The sequence below is a fragment of the Cebidichthys violaceus genome, unplaced genomic scaffold (genome assembly GCF_023349555.1).
Source record: "Cebidichthys violaceus isolate CVI_PGR_0920_01 unplaced genomic scaffold, fCebVio1.0.p SCAF_17, whole genome shotgun sequence".
Lineage (NCBI taxonomy): Eukaryota > Metazoa > Chordata > Actinopteri > Perciformes > Stichaeidae > Cebidichthys > Cebidichthys violaceus.
In genome coordinates this window covers 14,425,628-14,446,939 of record NW_027176340.1, presented here as the reverse complement: position 1 = coordinate 14,446,939, position 21,312 = coordinate 14,425,628, and the positions used below count along the sequence as shown (strand labels likewise).

General features: G+C 42.0%; 3 protein-coding genes across 4 annotated transcripts; 2 read left to right on the top strand and 1 right to left on the bottom strand.

Moving 5' to 3' along the window:
- Positions 1-653: 653 nt before the first annotated feature.
- mustn1a (musculoskeletal, embryonic nuclear protein 1a) lies at positions 654-1,825 on the top strand. Its single transcript, XM_068712688.1, has 3 exons — positions 654-749; positions 874-1,003; positions 1,349-1,825. The coding sequence occupies exons 1-3, from the start codon at positions 741-743 to the stop codon at positions 1,444-1,446; spliced, it is 237 nt and encodes a 78-aa protein (XP_068568789.1). The 5' UTR covers positions 654-740; the 3' UTR covers positions 1,447-1,825.
- On the bottom strand, positions 1,822-7,278 carry ruvbl1 (RuvB-like AAA ATPase 1). Its single transcript, XM_068712687.1, has 11 exons — positions 6,905-7,278; positions 6,091-6,177; positions 5,850-5,982; positions 4,572-4,723; positions 4,161-4,250; positions 3,344-3,493; positions 3,161-3,224; positions 2,871-3,069; positions 2,675-2,777; positions 2,503-2,594; positions 1,822-2,219 (listed from the first exon to the last, which is right to left on the bottom strand). Exons 1-11 carry the CDS (start codon positions 7,043-7,045, stop codon positions 2,060-2,062), a joined length of 1,371 nt encoding a protein of 456 aa, XP_068568788.1. The 5' UTR covers positions 7,046-7,278; the 3' UTR covers positions 1,822-2,059.
- A 300-nt stretch (positions 7,279-7,578) lies between these two features.
- On the top strand, positions 7,579-19,117 carry eefsec (eukaryotic elongation factor, selenocysteine-tRNA-specific). 2 transcript variants are annotated; one of them, XM_068712685.1, is made up of 7 exons: positions 7,579-8,122; positions 9,491-9,698; positions 9,971-10,067; positions 11,270-11,434; positions 13,799-14,443; positions 15,985-16,141; positions 18,227-19,117. In XM_068712685.1, exons 1-7 carry the CDS (start codon positions 7,819-7,821, stop codon positions 18,406-18,408), a joined length of 1,758 nt encoding a protein of 585 aa, XP_068568786.1. In that variant the 5' UTR covers positions 7,579-7,818; the 3' UTR covers positions 18,409-19,117. The 2 variants fall into 2 exon arrangements, with proteins under 2 accessions (XP_068568786.1, XP_068568787.1); XM_068712686.1 differs by lacking the exon at positions 18,227-19,117 and adding an exon at positions 16,866-18,218.
- Positions 19,118-21,312: the final 2,195 nt, after the last annotated feature.

The following is a 21,312-nucleotide window of genomic DNA, read 5'->3' as shown; positions in this document are numbered from 1 at the left end:
CATTGGTATAAATATATAGTATAATCTAGAGTGTGGGTTTACAAACATGTTTGCACCAGCTTTTAATCAAATTTAACTTTAGCGGAGCTAAGAAGGCTTGAGTTCAGCGACTAGTTAACATGTTTGGAAAGTCTTCTTATTTGTTTGTCCTTCCTCTGTACTTATCGCTAAAGAATTTAGGATCCCTGGGGTGGAATAATGATGTCATTATGGAAAATGAGCAGGAAGGTGTGGGAACAGCATTCTTTTAGAGGATGGCAATGCTCCCTTCTCCTCTCTGCTGCTTTTTTTTTTTGCATGTATTTTGTATTTTTACACAAGCCAGGCATGGTATAAAGTTTGTTGATGTCTTAAGACAGCCAGCTACTTATCTTTTGAGTCATACCTTTTGAACTTTGAGTCCAATTTGCGTGGCTTGCTTATTACCTGGTGGAGGATTCACAGATACATTTTTTACCTTCTTGGATCTCTGGGATTTATTTAGGGAAATGTAATGCCACAAGTTGTAGCAGTGACATCCTAATGAAGCAGCAAGTATGACATCAGACCATGAAAAAAAACAGAGGCAGAGAGACAGAAAAGAGGAGGAGCGTATACGCTCGTTGCGTCATTTATTACTCTCAAGAACAGATTTATTATCCACTGAAGAACAATGTGTGTTGGGCTGGACTCACAAGAGAAAAAGAGGCACATCTGACAGAGAGGAGATTCTTACGGCCAGCTTCAACTGCTCAAACAACATGTCTCAAGTAAGACCATTGTTTTAAAATGAGATGACATCTTTTCACATTGTTTAAAAAAAGACTTTCTGCAGACTCGGAGAGCCAGAAATAACGTGTGCTGTCGCACTTGTTTCTTTTCACCGCCCCTCAGCCAGGTCAGAAAGAAGAAGAACAAATGCAGTGTCCCGAGGTGAAAGATGAGGACCTGACCGAAGCAAAGACCAAACTGGGTACAAGTGGGCCAGCGAAGAGCAAGACGTTTGAAGTACTGGAGGAGTGTGGTGAGGACACACATAAAAAGACATGGAAATAGAATTTGACAATTCTCTTACAGATGACACTGAAAGGAAGCAGTCTTTAGTTTTCTGCATCTGGATAAGATCATGTTATGGCAGAGAGTTTGTATGAAGGGGCGTTTCCTCATGATGCTCAAGTTTCCACTCCATATACAGTGAGGAAAGGAGGGTTGCACTGATGGGAGATTCCCATCAACAGTCTTCCCTCTGACCCAATGGGATAAAGTGTGTGTATTTATTTACACAGAGCATATCCACAATTGGACATAACCATTCTTACTGCCTCATTAACAGTGAAATATTCTGATTGTTGTTTCTCTTTCTTCACAGAGAAAATTGGTAAAGCTGCTCCCTCTGTGTTCAGCGGAGTGAGGTCGGGAGCGGAGACTGTTTTGAACACACGCTCAGCTCGTCCTATCAGGAAGTAGCAGTGGACTTCCTGACCATGATTGGACAACACTTGCTTCACCTTATGGGTTTGGGATCAGTTATTTTCCAGCTGCACTTCAGTCCACGAACATTTTTTTTTTTTTTCAATTAGGTGTTTTTTCACTAAACAGAATAACTTGTACACACTGGCAAGCCAGTTTTTCATTTTTACAAGAACATTTTGAGAAATGTTTATCCATTCTTGTTGCCTCTGTAACAGCAGCATTTATCCAGTTTCAGGTTAAGGGTAATTTTAAGGAATGAGCAATACTGCAATCAAACCAATTGTATGAAAATTAAGTTGAAATCTTTTGTCTCATCCATCCTGTTTGATTGTAAGAAGTGCCAGTAAAAAAAGTAAATGTTTAAGAAAATTTGTCAATTTGTGTTTTGCTTTTTATTCAAAAAATTACTTCATCAACAAAGGGAACAGATACAACTTTATAGAACAAAACTACTACAGTAGATGAGGGTGGGACACTAGAATGAGCCATGGTGTAGAGGGTAAAGATGGAAAAACAAAAGGAAAAATCCACATAGAAAGGATGGAGAATCAAAGTGAACCATGTAACAGCCCCTGCCAGTTGTGAAAGAAAAGGTGTAAATCCAGTTTTATTTCATAAACTTGTGATGTTGATCTTGGAGAATTTTGGCGGAGGACTTTGCATCGTAGAAAAGCTCATTGATTTCCTCTATCTGCTCCCTCTCCACATTCTCTTTTCCCTGAACACGACCTAGCAGGCTGGCTGGTGTCAGTAGCTGATTAGCGTACCTGAGAGGAAACAGGAAAAAAGAGCCAATCAGTATACTCACACATATACATACACAGTATAAGCCAGTTAAGTGTAAAGAGGAAAGTGAGGAGGAGTTGCAGCAGGTCCTAAATGTGTTTTTTTACGCTTTAGATAAATAATATTTTTTTGTCAAAGAAGCACTTTTTTTTAAAATTTTTTTTACTGATAATAGTTGCTCCAACAACTGGACCACTGTGGACACTCAATGTAAGCCTGCTCAGTTCTTCACTCCATTCAGTGATACACGATGTATATTCTTACCTGAGGGTGGTCTTGGTGCCGATCTCTGCCAGGTGTGTAAGAGCTTCCTCGCTAATATTGATCCCTTCAGTCTGAGCACGGATCTTTATGATCTACAAACCACAACGTTGTTAGTGACACACGCACAGATCGCACACAGCACACATGCAGATGCTTTGATGCTGAGACTCACCTGCTTCGTCTCCTGGGACGTGTACAACATGGTGCGGATTATCATGACTCTGTCCAGCAAGTCCAGAGGAATCCCATGAGGAGAGCTGATGTCTTCTGTCCCCCTGGTGAGCAACAAATAATTGTTAATACTACAAATATAAAAATGCAATTTTTTTGTTGTTGTTGAATTTTCACAATTTTTGTATACTTCCTACCTAATTAAACAGTTTCCTCTGTTAGAGGCGAACACAACGATGGGAGCGATGGTGCTCTCGAGTGCTCGGTGGAGGTATGTGAAGCATTCGATGTCCAGCATGTGCACCTCGTCCACAAACAGCACTCCCGGTACGAGCTCTGCTACACCTTGGTCAATGTAGCGGTTCACCACCTTGTTAATCTCAGCACGCAGTTTATCTAAAACAGGGATGGATAAACAATAAAAAAGGTCAAAAAGTGTTGAAGACAGCTGGTAATGTGAGCTGAGAATTTGTCCGATTTTTTCCACCTGTGATTTCAGTCTTTTTGGGCTTCATCAGTTGTCCCATCATGGAGAGAATGTCCTGACCGCCCTGAGATCAAACAGTGAGTAAATATTTTAAACTCTATAACTCTACAAACTGGTTAACTAGTTTTTGAGAAGAAAACAGCTGCACTGATATTTTATTACAAGACAATTGCAGTTAGATACCTGGGGTCTGGCATTTGCAATATCCAGGTCATGCAGTGTGACATCTTGGACTATCTCTTTCTTTTTGTGGACATCCCCTTTGGGCAGTGGCACATACTCCTCTGCCTCCAGGTCGAACTCTGTAGCAAAAGTGTCACAGCGACCTTGTCTCTGCAAAGACACAGTATACAAAAGTGTTAAGAATTAAAAAACTGACCCACCATTAAACAAAAAAGAATTTCACACATTGCTCTGGACAACAGTGAAACAAAAAACAGCATGGGGGGGTGGAGGGAGAGCAGGTGTATAATTGAACCCAGTGCCAGGCCATCCTAGAGAGGAGGGGCATGCGGCTGAGGGATGAAAGAGTTTCAGAAGTCAGGTCATCACACAGCTGTCAACAGTAACAGATGTGTTGTCCAGCCCCCCTCCTTTGGCCTCTGACTTGAGCCGACCCGCACCCCCTGGCCCACCTGCACCGATTAAAGGAACCGTCATTGTGGTCTGTCAACACAAGCCACAAGCCCTGCTGCTAGAAAAGAGGCATTGTGGGAGATGGAGAGATAGAGAGAGAACGAAGAGCTGCAGGAATGAGAGAGGCTAATTCCAGAGTACAGCAGAAATACAGCAACGCTTTGATGCAGAGCTGAAAGAACGCCACCATGAAGGACTGACGAGGACATGCAAGACAGAAAACACTGAACTTTGGTTTCACCAAATATTTCTTTCGGTTTTTACTTATTTGAAATGTGTCATTTGTGAACTAAACAATTTGGTGAATTTCTACTCAGATTGGCTGATGAAAATGTGTGACAGTTGTGAGGGAGTAACACAATACCTTGACGGCTCCACTGTTGGCTTCAATATAGATGACATCTCCCACTTCCACACGCTCTTTCTGAAGACTCTCATAAATACTGGGGTCCAGCTAAGGAAACAAGACAAGAGATTTTCAAATAAGACATTGGTCAGTGAAAGTAAGGTGGATTGTTTTGACAAAAATGGTTTGTCAAAATACTCATATTGAGGAAGAAGGAAGGTGTTTTATTATCCATGTTCAGGTAAGAGTTTTGGAAGGGAAAGAAAATCCGATCTAGACACAATCAAGATACACATCCTTGCTAGGTGTAAAGAGAACCATATAAATATTTGAGCAAGTATGAAGTATCTTTTAAACTTGACAAAGTTCTCATGAATTCAGTTTTTTTATTTATAAGAAACAAAAAAAGATTACAGCTCCGAGTCTGACCTTGAGCTGCTTTGTGCCTTTGCCCGTCTTCAGGCCGATGATGACGTGGCTGATGGTTTTTCCGTAGCCACCCATGGGATTCTCAGTCTCACAGGGGGTCAACTCTGTCACCTCCCCTTCATACACCTCCTTTGTTTCTTTGATACGCAGTCCTGGACATGGGCAACATTACAGTGACACGCACAGTGCAGAGTGAGAACTCAATTGGGCCTTTATATTCCTGTATCAACTAAGCCGCCGCATCCTTCAGTCCACTGAACAACGCATTTTATTACAGAGAGGGAACACGTGTGTGCATGCCCATGAAAGGTCTGGGCATAATCCTGTGTAACGTGATCACACTCTTGTTCCTCTTTCATGCAGCCGGTGGCACCGAGTATGAGCAGCACACAGGTGGCTGATCTGCTGTGTTGAGGGTCAGACAGCAATGCTTAAAGGCAGGGACCGTCTATCAGGCCACTCTTATCGGCAGAGTGATGACAAATTCAAAATGAAACCCCCTCCCCCCCGAAGATCCTGTTCTAGGGGGGGAGCAAAGGTGCTGATGACCACCTCTCCCTCTACCTAAGCTCCATTTCCTGTCCTGCGACAGGTACCTTCAGCAGTCTGACAAACCCCTTCCCCCTCTCAAGCTTTCCTTCTCAACACCATTCTCATAAATCTGCTGTCAAGTGTCACCTTTCAGCTCATGAGAACGGTGTTTGCAGGACACCTTGCTCTTCCTGCCCAAGGACTCCTCACTGAGGGAATGAGTTGATCATATAATGTCCTTTAACACCAAGAGATGAAAGAAAGTAGAGGAACAAAAAAAATATATATATATACTTTTTTTCTTTTAGCCAGCAAGGTATCAAGTCATACAGACAATTTGGGTTTTATGTGCTGAAGCTATAAAACAGAACGTATACTGTCCTGACCTAATGCAATGGAAGTAATTTGAGTTGGTTTCATGTTTTTCCAGAAACAATATAATGTTTAGTTAGGATAATCCACAGACCACTGTTGTTTTCACTGACACGTTTGTCAGTTGAACGTATCAGTACAAAGTCTGATGATTATATGACTTTGTCTGTTTTTTCCCCTAATAATTATTTGCTTTCTTCTGTTTGCCTGCATTTAAAAATGGCACCTGTTTGAAACCAATCATGATAGATTTACAACTCCCAACTCAGACCAAAGATCAGGTCCTATCAAAAACAACAATGTCGGTTACAGTGACTGGTTTTTCGGGGTAGGAACTATGGCCAAGGAGCCAAATCATATTTACGTGATACTCACCAATGGCCCTCCTGAAATTCTCCATCAGCACTTCTGTTTTTTTAATCTCAGATGAGTAGACCTCACTGCCAACCATGGGGCAGAAAGGCACCTTGTTTCCCAACTCCTGTGCAACAGCCAAGGCAAGGGCAGTCTGGAGGAACAAGTAGAAAAGAGTCACAATCTGCAGCAACAACAACAGAGGCCACATTCAATGAAGCTTTACTGCTGTCTCGCTGGTGAATGAACACTGCACACTTACCTTTCCTGTTCCAGGTGGTCCTGCCAGTAACACTGCCCTTCCTGCCATCTTCTTTGAACGGATCAGCTCAACAATGATGCCACAAGCCTGGAAAGAGAAAATAATATATGGTAACATTATTCTGTATATTGACAAGCAGTGGTAACAATACAAGCAGCAGGCTGTGGGTTACCCCCTGAGCCGAGTGCTATGCTAATGATTTTTATTTAATATATCCTTTAGTATCTGCACCGTCCCCATTGTGTATGTTAACCCCTGACTTTTTATCTGTGTTACTACATTGTAGACAGTAATGTATACCTACAAGCAGTTGTAGTCACAACTTGTCACTGAATTGGTGACAGAGTGTGTACACATGTCATTTTAGTTTGAAATTCCATCTTTACATCTTGATTGATTTGATATGAATACAGGTCATCTACTTGACTAAAAAATGAATCCACATTTCAATAGAATCACAATTTGAATGTTAGTGTTTATTGTTTGTCTATAAAGCAGATCCTTCGTTTCTACATTCATTAATACACATTTTAATTGTAAAACTTTACAAATCAAACGTTTAGCATAATATAATTACATTAAGAAATTAAATATGAATGAAAGTGAGTTCTAGTTATGGTGGACCTCCTCTTTAGCTCACCTCTAACTTGAGAGAGAGTAAACAGCGACACTACAGTGCTAACGGAACTAGCTTGTTTGTGCACCTGTCCGCCTACAGTGAGCGAAATCGTCCCTGCAAAATAAATCATCAGCTCTCCTTCACTCCTCCAAACAATACACGAACAACGTAGGTGCAGTGAAACAGGAACGTTACCTCTCTAGCAGCCTCCTGGCCGACCAGACCACATGCTGACTGTTTAGCATTCCCGGCCTCGTCTAGCCCAAGTCCTTTAACGTGACTGTGAGTGGCGATCCGCTGAGTCTTCGTGGTGCTTTTCACCTCTTCGATCTTCATAGTTACTGTTACTTTATAAATAAGTGATGTAAGACAGGTTTACGATGGAGAAAATACCTCCAGTGCCTCCGTTAATTTCTCACCGCCAGAATCGGCGCCGAAACTCAAAACACAGGGAAATCGGTCTCCATGTGGGTTACTAAGGAAAATCAGCGGAAGTGATACCTCGAAGGACCGTTCCTATAACTACTCCTATTGGACCTTGTCGACTGATGCAGCACATTCATTTCCTAAAGTCCATGTCAATCATTTCAACCCACAGAAGCCCTGCCCAGGACAGTTACAATTTCCGTTTGTGTTTCCGTGTCTTTTGTCGTAGTAGAAACAGCAAACAAACTGGTCAAAGTCTAAATAAGCGGCTAAAATAAATGCAGAACTAAACCGATACAGGTTCTCATCTTCCCATCAAAATGTTATAGTTAACTTTAGGTTTTAATCAAACAGCTATTATGTCATGTCAGTTCCCCTCTTTTTTTTTACTTTTGTTTGTCACTGAACAAACGTTCCGCTTTAGCATGTTGTCCTGAGGATAGACAGCAAGGAAGACGTTTCTCTCAACTGCTGAAGTAACTTTAAAGTCCTACTTTTAGCTATCTGTGTTTTGAAAGCCACAACCGAATTAAAACAACTTGTTTTTGATGGTGTTTCGGTATTAGTCACAAGGACAACACATACTGCCGTTTTAACGTTTCCGTTGGAGCTGAGTTCAACGTCCAACTCTTGAGTATAGAAAACACGCACGTTGTTTAACAATACGTCAAACTGGTGTCAAAATGTCAGAGTCTGCTGACAGTCGCACCAATACGTTAAATTTCAACATCGGGGTGCTGGGACATGTCGACAGCGGGAAGACGTCGCTCTCCAGGGCGCTGAGCAGCACCGCCTCCACGGCTGCCTTTGACAAGAACCCGCAGTCCCGTGAGAGAGGCATCACGCTGGACCTCGGCTTCTCCTCCTTCACGGTGGACCTTCCTGATCACCTGCGGGAAAGCGCAGGCCAGCAGCAGTACGACAGCCTGCAGTTCACCCTGGTGGACTGTCCGGGTCACGCCTCTCTTATTCGCACTATCATTGGGGGTGAGCTCTCCTCACTCTCTGCAAGTTTTTGGTGCTTAATGTCACTGATGACAGACAGTGAATGAAACAATGTATTTATAACCTCCACGAAGCTAGGGTTTATTGTTTGACTGCATTAGTTTTAGCGAGGTGTCATTAATAAACTGCCAACTGAATGTACTGTATATCTACAACTTAATATAATAAGCATGCATACATTGGCCTTAGCATCTGACTTTTAATCTGAAGGTCCGAGGATAAAGTCCCTGCTGTCATGCTATTACATTTTAAGAAAAACTACCCTTATATAGCTTGAGTGTTTTCATTCTATGCAAATTAAATTTACGGAACAGTTTACTTAGAAAACCCACAAAAAGATCCAGCAGAGGGCGCCTTTTCTCTACAAGCAGAAAGGTTGATGTGTCATAATAACTAAGAGCTGCAAAGATTAATCGATTAGTTGTCAACTATAAAATTGATTGCGAATTATTTTGATAATCAGTAAATTGGTTTGATGTTTTTTTTTCAAACAAGTAATTTTATATGCTTCCAGGTTCTTAAATGTGAATATTTTCTAGTTTATTTACTTCTCCATGACAGTAAACGGAATATTCTTAGAGTTGGGACAAAACAAGGCATTTGAGAACACTGATTAATGTTTTTTACCATTTTATAGACCAAACAATTAATCATTTAATTGAGAAAATAATGGATTAATGGACAATAAATATAATCAGCAGCCCTAATTGACTCGATTGATCAGACTGTTTTGAACTTAAATGAAATATGCAGACTTTGGTAGAAGTATTGGTCTTGGTATGATAGCAGAGTAGAGGCACTCAAACACTGAATGCTGCTGTGTTGTGTTACCAAAGTACTGAATGAAACCTATGAGCCAGTGGGGTGTCACATGCTGTAGATTAGGGAGGAAGGAAAGTGTGGGGTTAGGGGTATGTATTAAACCTCCCCTCCTTTCCCAAGTGGGGAAAGCACAGGAAAGAGAAGGAGCCAAATAGAAGGAGAGAGAAGAGGGGAACACAGGAAAGAGAGACTGCCAAAGTTAGGAAAAGAAAAGAGGGAAAGGAAAGACAACCAAGTGAGCTGAAGCTCTTGTTTCAACCCTCTAGCCGTTTACTCTCCCTTTGCCTTTATGCACCCCTCCCCTAAATTCTCTTCTTGTTTTACTGTTATTTTTGGGTATTCTTGTCCGTTCCTGGTTGTGTGCTGTTGTCGGGGTTGTCTCTACTCACAGTCTTAAGGTGCACAACCGAAAAGCTGGAATGTCTTTAACAGCAAACTATTGTTGTTCTCATTCAGCCTGCTTTTCTTTCATGTCAATAATATCTGACACCCCCTTGCTTATTGTTTGCTTTTTTTTGCTCTCTCTAGGTGCCCAAATTATTGACCTGATGATACTGGTGGTGGATGTGGTGAAAGGGGTGCAGACTCAGACTGCAGAGTGTCTGCTGATAGGAGAACTGACCTGCCCTCGCATGGTGGTCATCCTGAACAAAATTGACCTACTGCCACCCAACAAAAGACAGAGTGCCATTGAGAAAATGACCAAGAGACTGCACAAAACTCTGGAGAGCACCAGGTCTGAATTTATTACAAGTATCAGAATAAATTTGGATATTGTGGAAATGAAGGCCCAGACAGCTAAGTGGGTTTGGGCATCCCATGTACTCCCAGGGGCCCAGGATTGAATCTCTTGCCAAAATTCCTCATTCATTACACATTCTGTCTCCCTCTCTGCATTCCAGCGGTCTGTCCGTCAGACCCACTTGTTTTTCATTCAAAGTAACTTTAATCATTACTTCAACATCAAAGCATGAAGTAATTTCAATATTATGTTTTTCTGTTGGCCAGATTTAAGGAATGTCCAGTGATTGCTGTGGCAGCGAAGCCCGGGGGCCCGGAGGCTCCTGACACAGAGGAGCCACATGGAGTGCCAGAGTTAATAGAAGTAAAGTCCGGAAACACTCTGGTTCCCCTCCATTGTTACTAATGTAGCTCAAAAGAGCACATAAGTTCTCACTTATGAACAAGTGCTGTTAGTCAGCTGTCATTGTTCAAGTGGTGGTAAATGAGTAAAGCAAGTCCTCAGCTGTGTTTATTTACCACACAACTAAAACTAACAACAGCGAATACTTTCTTTGTCCAGTCAACAGAGTATATAGTTGGTACAGTACAGCACTGTGTAAAAAAAAAAATGGTAGTGGTTACTGGCAAACTGTTAATTGCTGTATATTACTTATCTGATGTGCTAAAATTCAAAGTGATTTTATCTCATGATTGGTAATTATTCAAATGATCAAGGAGAAGCATTAGTTTAAGAAATCCCAACATGTTTATTGTTGACAACTCTTGTCTTTTGCCTGACCAATACCAGATTTCTCAAGGCATTAATGCTTTATTTTATAGTGAGAGAGAGACAGGGCAGAGAGGGGATGACATGCAGTACAGTAAATATCTTGATCATCTGGACTCAAACCCCAGGCCGCTGTGCCAAGTAGTACGCCAAGTAGTACGCCAAGTAGTACGCCAAGTAGTACGCCAAGTAGTACGCCAAGTAGTTCGTCAAGTAGTTCGCCAAGTAGTATGCCAAGTAGTACGCGCTCTACTCAGTGAGCTACTGGGCCATACGCATTACTAGATTTTGAAGCGTACTTAATTAGATATTAAAGAAAGATGACAACAACGGATAATACTTTTTGTTTTAGGCACATAACATAAACCAATATTTTAAGTATATCTTAAATTTGTTTAAAAAATAAATTCATCAAGATATGTACTGTACTGAGCTGGACATTTTTCATTGAGAAATAAACTTGTCAGTACTTTCTGATGGAAAAACTATGTAGTGGATAAACTGTGACCTAAATAACCATAAACACAATCTTTGTATTCTCTGTACTGCATTTGAAAAAGGTTATAATCTTAATTTAAAAAACAGCAGTATGACTCGCACATCAGGATCAGAGCAGCACTTCGACCACCAGAGACAGTGTGTGTTATGCAGTATTTGTGAATCACAGCTAGATATGGATCTAATTTGTCTCTCTCTTTTATCTGGTTTAATTTTTGTGCATGTGGGACGTTGCAGTTGTCTTTTGTGTGTGTAAATAAATGTGTCATTCTTCTTTCCGTTTTGGTTGTCCGTGTCAGCTTTTGAAGAAAGAGACATACCTCCCTCAGAGAGAGCCTGGAGGCGACCTCCTGATGGCTGTGGACCATTGCTTCTCCATCCGTGGTCAGGGAACAGTCATGACTGGAACCATCCTGCAGGGGTCGCTGGCCATCAATGACACTGTGGAAATCCCAGCACTAAAGGTATGCTCCAAAAAATGCATGAATTCAGAATCTCTGATGTTTACAGGCAGGTAACATACCAGAGTGCTGGGAATTCTTTTGTAGAAACCACAGAGATTCGGAAGTTCAGAAGTTGACTGGAAGTGGGCAGACAGAGGGAAGGATGTCCGTGTGTCCGTTTAGTGGACTGGCAGTGCAGCGGTGGGTAATTTAGACCAGATGCACACTTTCAGCCAGGCTCAGCAGTTTTCTATGCAGTTTTAATGTCCACCTCTTGGTGGCAGCAAATGGCTAAATTAACAGTAATTTGTTATGGAGCCTTGATCTGTGCCACGACTGTTGATTGAACAAAAACAAGCACATTAACACTGTGGTAGGCCAGATTCCACAATCAAAGATGCGAGATGGACAGGTAGTCAGACAGATATCTTTTGAATGTTCATTTGGAGATGTACAGTTCAAACAAAACAAGGCACAATTCTATTTTTATCAAAACCTGATATTATTGAAATCAAAATTTAAATCAATATAAATATTTGAAAAAGAAAGATTTCAAATATGATGCACAGCTGCAAGTTGTGCAACAACAGTGCATATTTAATGAGCCGTGTGTACTTACTTATGTGCACATTTTATTGACAAAAAAACAAACTTAAGTCCTCTATGAGACCTTTGCCTTAAAGTTATTATAAAACATCTCTGTACTGTGAAGATAATATTACATTACATTACATTACAGTCATTTAGCAGACGCTTTTATCCAAAGTGACTTACAATAAGTGCATCAACATGGTAATCAAGAGAACTACTAGTCACCAGGAGTCATAAGTACATCTCCTTTTCCAAACAAGCATCTAAGAGTATGAAGCAGAGCATAACTCAGAGCCAAAGTACAGTGCAGAAACAAACAAAAACAGTTAGTGCTATAAGTAATACATATACAATAAGTGCAACAAGCTAGTATGAATACAATAAGTGCTAAGTGGAAGGCTCAGGGTAGCATTTCCTGAAGAGGTGGGTTTTCAGCCTGTGCCAAAAGATGGGCAGCGACTCTGCTGTCCTGACGTCAGTGGGAAGTTCATTCCACCACTGTGGGGCCAGGACAGAAAACAGCCATGACTGGGTCGATCGGCCGCCAGGACCTCTGAGCGACGGGGCAACCAATCGCCCCGAGGCAGCAGAGCGAAGTGGTCGGGCGGGGGTGTAGGGCTTGACCATGGCCTGGAGATAGGAAGGAGCTGTTCCTTTCACTGCCCTGTAGGCTAGCACCAGAGTCTTAAACTGGATGCGAGCTCTTACAGGTAGCCAGTGTAGAGAATGGAGAAAGGAAGTTGTGTGGGAGAACTTGGGGCGATTGAACACCAGGCGAGCTGCAGCTTTCTGGACAAGCTCCAGATGTCTGATGGCCGACGCCGGGGCTCCAGCGAATAGAGAGTTGCAGTAGTCCAGGCGGGAGATGACAAGAGCCTGGATGAGAACCTGCGCCGTCTCGTCAGTGAGGAAGGGGCGAATCCTCCTGATGTTGTAGAGCAGGAATCTGCAGGAGCGTGTAACGGATGAAATGTTTGCTGAGAATGACAGTTGGTCATCCAGGGTCACACCCAAGTTCCTCGCAGTCCGAGTCGGCGTCACCACGGTATCATCAATGGTGATGGACAGGTCCCGGTGCGGGCAACCCTTCCCCGGGAGGAACAGTTGCTAGGTTTAGTCTAGGTTGAGCTTGAGGTGGTGTGTCGTCATCCATTTCGAGATGTCAGCCAAGCACGTAGCGATGCGTGTCTCCACTTGGGTGTCACCGGGGGGAAATGACAAGACCAGCTGGGTGTCATCAGCATAACAATGGTAGGAGAAGTCATGCGAGCGAATAACAGAACCCAGAGATGTTGTGTAGAGCGAGAAGAGAAGGGGGCCCAGGACTGAACCTTGCGGAACCCCCGTAGTCAGCATGCGTTGTTCCGACACGACCCCCCTCTAGGTCACCTGGTAGGATCAACCTGTCAGGTAGGATGCAAACAGGGAGAGTGCAGAGCCTGAGACACCCATCCCCTCGAGGGTGTAGAGGAGGATCTGGTGGTTCACAGTGTCATAATAAGTGTAATAATAACTGATGTTTTCTTCTCTATTTATCCTAGGCTGTATTGTTTGTATAGTTTCTAGGTTTTAAATGTAAAACTAAAGTGGAACCAGAAGAAGTATTGGTAGGAATGGTAATGGCTGTAGCACTGTGAGCTATGACCTTTTATCAGCAATAATGTAACATACTGTGGATTTATGTACTTCATGCTTTCTCTTGTGAGTTGTGTTCCAAATATGTTATATTGATGTTTTAGTTAAATAAGTATTGAATTGATTTTTATATTGTATCTCTATGCTCTCTGACATCAGGTGACCAAGAAGATAAAGTCGGTGCAGATGTTTCGGAAGCCAGTGTCGGGGGCCATGCAGGGGGATCGTGTGGGTGTTTGCGTGACACAGTTTGACCCTAAACTGTTAGAGCGGGGTGTGGTGTGCACCCCAGGGTCCCTTCGCTCCCTCAATGCAGCAGTCATCTCTGTGAGGAAGATAGGCTACTTCAAGGGCTCTCTTGCCACCCGTGCCAAGTTCCACATCACAGTGGGCCATGAGACAGTCATGGCGAGGGTTATGTTCTTTGGCCTGCCACCTGTGGATGCCTCAGTGTCGCCCTCAGACACTAAACCACCTCCACCTCAGCCCCGCGCACTGGATTCACCCTTTACCTTCGAGAGAGAGTACTTCTACCAGGATGAATATGTCACTGGTCAGGGAGAGCCGAGTCTAGGACCTGAGCCAGAACAATGGGCCTTGTTGGAGTTCGAGCGGCCAGTCACATGCCCCTCACTCTGCCTGGTGATTGGTTCCAAGCTGGACACAGACATCCACGCCAATGCATGCCGATTAGCTTTCCAGGGCCGTCTGCTCCAGGGGTTTGAAGATAAAGGCTATGCTGAGACCGCCCTGCCTCGTCTGCGCATCTACAAGACGAAACACAAGGAGGGTCAGGTGGAAAGGGTGAGTGGGACACTCAGCAGTGTATTTTAAATGGTCTTTTTCTGACTATCATCTTCTCTGCTTATCCTTGAGTGTTAGCCTTGCTCCTCTGCCCTCCCTGTCACCTTGTGCTCCTTCTGGTTGTGGTTGTTCTTTGGATGTTTCTCATTGCTGGTGGTAGTGGACCGTGCCTCTCAGACAGAGCCCCTATTGTGCAGTCATAAACATGCACACACACACACATACACACACAAACAAGCATGCACATTCAGCTCGGGTGATCAGTGTTTGAGGCATGGATGGGTATGCATGCCTTAGCATGTGCTGTGACACAGAGGTGTGCGTGGGTGGCCGACTGACGCCACTAGCTCTGTCTAGCTGTCAGAGGCTGCCACTGTTTGGACACACCTGAGCTGCACAGGAATACCCACATGACTGTGTGAGTTAACCTCCACTTGTCTCTGGTTCAGCTGTTACGTTCTGTCCTAAATCCTGAGCTTCAGTTCATACCGATCTATATCTCATCTTATCTGAAGCTGGATTTTTTTGTTATTGATCTCAACATCTGATTTGGGAATTTTTCAAAAAGTCAACAACCTCCAACTTTTTACATTTTGTATTTTCATCTGTGGGCGCACTGAAGATGTTGCGACTCCGTTGTCATTCTGCGCTGTACAGTTAAGTTTTTCTGTGTGCACCCTTGACAGGTTCAGCCTCAAGTCAGGGGTCAATTGTGTGAACTAGTTTCCTGCTGTTAGCACCTCAGGGTGTTGAGAGCTCCAGTCAGTGACTCGGGAGTAGAACAGCGTGTGCGAGAGGTTAGACTGTGGTCACGTGACATTACTTTTGTCTTTCATCTGTCTCACAGAAAGAGGCAGTTATGTTTCAAGACCTAAAAATTCCTTTTTGTAAGAGAACACATTACTGGCATTGTCGAGATATGACGGCCTCATCTAGTCACAATTCATGAGTCTGTCAGACGTGTAAAGCGACTGTTTTTTTTTTTTTTAATCAGCGCATCAGTCACGCTTGAGGGACGTCTGGGTCAAATGTTCAAGAATGAATGAGAGCGAGGCAGAAGAGAGAGGAAGAACTGGTAGTGGGGGGGAGGTGAGTTTGAGACAGAGCGGTGCCCTCATGTTATCAGATTAGTGCCGGGTTAGATCGACTTAGTGATGGAGGATAAGAAAGAAATACAAACAAATATAGCATAAAATGTGCAGGATGAAGAAGAGAGAGTGAGACAGCATGGCGGCAGGCCTAGGAGAATGTGGCCTACGGCATGTGGTACAGTTGGTGAGGGCACAGTGCAGAGGATCAGCTGTTCTTCCTCTCTCTGCTATAATGAGTGAAATCATGACATCCCACAAAATCTAGACATCAGAGGAAGTAAAAATGAGATTCGGCTTCTAAAATACATCCTGACATTTTCACATTCATAAATAGGTCACATGCTTTAAAAAGTACTTTTTATTATGTGTGTCACTTTTTGTGCTTTCACGTTATCTTTCATGAGTGCTACAGCTCATAAGGCCCTTTCTTTCCCGCTCTCTTGTGCTCAGGTGACTGACGATTACACTGTGATTGGCCGAAACCTGTTCAAGAAGGAGACCAACCTGCAGCTCTTCTTGGGGTTGAAGGTCACACTGTCGACAGGCGAGACTGGCATTGTAGAGGGTGGGTTTGGACAGAGCGGCAAGTTCAAGATCCGAGTACAAGGTAAGGTTCACCTGAGGTGAGACGTTGTTGTTTCTTCATCTCTGTCGCACCAGTACTAAAACTACTTATGCTGTTTAATGGAGGCCGTGTCACGCATATCAAGCTCTCTGTGGCTTTTGATAAGGTTGCATAGACACGTCTCCCCCTTCATCAATACACCCACCCAGAGCACTTTCTCTATATTTCCCGGGACATTGGGGCTCTGTGAACTGTTTTCAGGATGCGGTAAGAGTGGTAGGCTCGACATCCTGAGCCACATTCCCAGGATTCCTCTGGGGATTGCCTGTGTTCCGGGGGAAATCTGTTCTGTGTTTATTTTACCTTCTGTTACTCCGAACCCGCCGCTCCACACCGGGAAGGGAAGAGAAAACAAAAATATTTAGAAAGAGAACCTCACCTACATCGTCGTTATTGCCTAACATACTCAGTCTCAGACATACTAACGCTCACTTCTTCACGCATGGACATAATATAAACATCCAGTGGTTTTCATCTAACACCCCCCCCGACATTAGAGCAAAGATGGCACTATTCTGCTGACGTAGGTCAAATTATTGATACGATCATATGTCTGAACTGGCCTCCTACAATACTTTATCAAGTATTTTGTGTATATATATATATATATATATATATATATATATATATATATATATATATATATATATATATATTTGCCTATTGCTCCACAGACTTTCTCTTTCATTTTCTGTCTTCTCTCAAGGACACGTACATAAGATGAAGAGAAGGAATGAAAATGTGTAAGAATGTCTGCTTTCAGGCAGGCTTCACTTGCTTTTCTGTTGTTCATACCTACTACTCGTACTTTTTGTATTTCTTGGGCTGCAAGTAACGATTAGTTTCATAACCTATTAACCTCCTGACTATTTTCTGTATTTTTCAATTCAAATTGTGTGGTTTCCTAAAGCCTAAGGTGATACCATCAAATTTCTTGTTTGGTTTGAATGTGAATTTGACTATAACATTTAAAGAAAAGCAGTAAATCTGTACATTTGAGAAGCTAGAATTGGAGTGTGTTTTGTAATTTTGTGTTGATTAATTAAGGGGGACAGTGAGATTATCACTTCTTCATACTCTTATCTGGTATAAGGAAATACAGTGATTTAAACATGATGTTATACTGCTCCTCCAAAATAAACTTGCTGTCAACTTGGCTACTGACCCTATTTTATTTTTCCACCAAAGCTAATTTATACCCATATTTGTTGCTTATTAGGTGTTTATTTTGGACCATATCTTTTATTTACTGTCTGATGAGTGTGTACAGTGTTTTTGTTATATAGTACATGTTATATATGTTTTTCAAAAATATATTTTCCTCACACAAATACCTAGAAATTTATTTGAGAACAAATTTGTAAAAGTGAAATTCCAATGTGTCACTTGTATGTGAACACAAATTGTTGAAGTTTGGGGCGGCTGAGTGTGTTCTGTGGTGGTAAACGGAAATTTTCAGCTGATCATAGATAACAAGAGGAGATTTCTGTCTGCACTGTAACCACAACAACCCTCACATTGGCATAACGATAACAAGAAAACTGCTGGCGCCGTTGTACGTGAGGTCAGACAGCCAATAAAGCAGTCAACCCAGAACACTTCGTACCTTCCTTGTGTAACACGGCAAACAAGCAGCCACATACAAAGAGATGAGGGGTTCGATATCAATGTTTTAGTGAATGCGTGAGCTCAGCATTCACAGGAAACCCCTCAGTGAAGGAAGAGCGTCAGGATGAGTCTGACAGATCTCGAGGAGCAACTGGTGAACTACTCTGCACATTTTCATCAGTTACATCAGGAGGATGAAGGCATCAGTTGATCTCGAGGTCAGCACAGTGAACAGGCTCCAGCACTGATACAGTACCTACTGCACACATAACCAGGAGGAAAAGATCTCTATCAAGCATTAGATATACCTACACTTAGATGATTAAGTTGACCTCAGTGCTGTACATGATGTAAGACAGTTATAATCTAGATTTATTACATGAAAGGGATGTATTTATATAATTTTTTTTTAGATAATCAACCTATTTACTTGACCTGCTTGTTCTATCTTTTCTTCAGAGGGTCTTTGCCGTGAAACCAAGCAGTTGTTGTCCTCCACCTCTAAGAAGAAAGGGAAGGGTGGAAGCAAAGGTGGACCAACAAATGAAGAGGAGCCCAAAACAGATTCTCAGCCTGTTTGCATTCACTTGCATTTCAAGCGGTACGTCTTTGATCCCCATAAAAAGATGGTTCAGTCTTGACCTTTGCTGCACTCTCTTCAGCCTGACGTCGAGTCACAGTGCTTCAGACAGGCAGAGGGTCGTTTTAGAGATCATGTGGAGGTGAGGGGAATACTGGCCTCTGTATCAGAGGTATGATCATGTTCTACTATCAGCCTCTGATGGAGACAGTCTGCTACAATGCAATGATTGTGGAATGCTGAACGCATGTGAAACAACCCTTTTTCTTTTAAAATTTTCCTTTATAGAGATGGACTTAATCCAGTTTGCTCCATCACAAGGTTTGAGGCCACTCTTCCACCCTGATACATTTGAGTTGTCTTAAAACAAATCAGTTTCTTTATTCTTTGTTGTAAGTCAGAATCAATTCTTTTGACTTGCAACTTTTTTCTGTATGTTTCTAATTCAGCTGAGCCTTGATTTGCATAAACACATCGGCTTGTACTACAGAAACACTGAACTCACAGATTTCGACAAATCTCTGCGTTCACTGTCTTGCTCTCTCGCTGAGATAAAGGTCATGTTATGTTTCAGGCTTCATTGGTTGTATGATTTCAAAATGATTTGTCCATATTTCTATATTTTTTCTTTTTCATTTAATTTTACTTTAGTGGTGTTTTGTAGAGCTACAGTTTACACAGAACAGCAGTTATTCCAGAGGTTGCTTGAATTGAATTGAATACTGATCTTTTCAGAATGATGAATAAAGCAAACCTATGCTGAAACTTTACTTCTGGCTGTTATTTTCTCTGTAATCATTGATACTGCCCTTGATGTATACAATAGGGATATAATAGCAACAGATGTGGTTGTGTCCCAAACTCTATTTACAGAACAAGCTGAATTCATCAGTAATCATGTGCATTTTCTTTTATGGAAGCACAACATAAAGCACTCTCCATGCTAGCTGCAGTTTGTATGTGTATACAGTCTACTGTATCCACATATTTTATTTGCAATTCCTACGGGCTAAATACATACTGAACTATAAACTTGAACGTGTGTCTAACTGGCATTTCTCTCCGGTTAGTTTGTTATGCTGTCATCCATACGGTGCAGCATAATGGGCACATTTTAAAGGAGTTTTCCAGATGTCACACTGTTCACAATCAATTCTATACATATACGATCTCTGCTGTAACTAACATCCATAAGAAGTGTACCTAACTGTAGCATGCCGTTTGAAACGGACCACTGAATCATATTACAGTGGCCTGCAAAAGCATGATCAATATATCACTCAGAAAAGGGAGCTCTGCTAGTTTTGTATGTTTATGTACATTATAGTTATTTTGATACTGATTTTAAAGTTATTTGAATTGAAAAATAAATAAGTTAATCATATATTGGACTATTTAGAGATGGACACAGTATCTATGTGTAACCACGTGTCTTTTATGATGCATATGTTTGAACTTCTTTCTCTTTCAGTGCGAGTAAACAATAAAAAAGCATGAAGGAAGTAAGAAAAAAATGATCAGTGACATTCCCTAGCGTATGCGATTGATAGTGCTATTAATCAGCTAGTCATTGAGAACTGTACGGGTTGGAAATTATCAGGTGTCTGTGAGGGTTTTGTAAATATGTGTGTATGTGTGTCCAGCCTGTCACAGAAGTGCGGGGGGGGGGGCGCAGTGAGAGTGCAGGACACTAAGTATGTAGCAGATGATGTCAGCAAACTGTCCCTGTGAACAGCGACTCTATCTCAGCAGGAATCTGTGGAAATTGGAGGGAGGAGGGAGACGCAGCACGAGCAAGAGGGGACACTGGAAGGATTGTTCCTCTGAGTGACAGTCCTTTTAGTCTTATCTCCTCTCGTTCCTCTTATAGAAAACCAGACGGGGAGAAAAAAAAAAAGCTCTGTCGCTTTTTACTCCTGTGTGTCTCTCCAATTTCTCTTTCTCGCTCCACCCCCCTCCTTCATTCTCCATCCATTCCAGTTTTTATTGAAAACCTTTTTCTCTGTCCATTACTGGTCGGATTTGTTTCATCATGAGACAGAAATGGAAATAATCTTTTAGGATCCTAAATATTTCCCTTAATGTCATAATTTCACAAGCAGACCATGATGATGCACATCATTTGTGTCGATGCTGCAATATTGTTTTGAAAATGGATCAGTGCATTTTTTAGATCTAAAAACAAGTGTTCATGTTAATCAGATCCACATCTAATATCTAATCTGTATCTTTTTCTGCATGTTATCCTTCTTTAAACTATAGAAAAAACCCATACCCACTAATACATACATTAGCTGAAAGCTGTTTTTTACTTGCATTTCAACCTAATTGAAAAAATAAAATGCATTTTGCCTTAATATGATTGTAAACACTGAATCCATTTGCCAATGCATCTTGTTAGAAGATGATTATTTTCATCCTCCTTGTCTTGATAAAGATCCTCTTACGTTTCATTAACACAGATGCCGTGTGCACCACGTTTCCCCTTCTTCTTTTTTAACATGCATGCTAATCCTGTTGTGTGTGCAAGTGTGAGTGTGTGTAGTGAGAGAGAGACACCACAGTTCTATCCGAGCTTAGGTGAGGAGGTTTGGGTGGATTGCATAATCCGAATTTTATAGCCGTAGCTGATTGTGGCAGGAGGTAACATACAGGAAGGCTATGGGACTCTGCAGGAGTGTGTTCTCACCTTGGCTTTGCACACACACACACACACACACACACACACACACACACACACACACACACACACACACACACACACACACACAGTCACCAAGCTAGGATGAGGTAAATACCCATTGTTCTTTAATGTTCATTTTGACCTATATTTGGGGCCCAGTGGTCATATTCTTAACTGCATTTCTGCATAAGACTCCCTATAGTGTTGTCCTTTTAAATTGCCCCTCATAGAGATAAGACACAGCCATGATGTTTTCCCTTCAATACCCCTGTACTTTTTTGC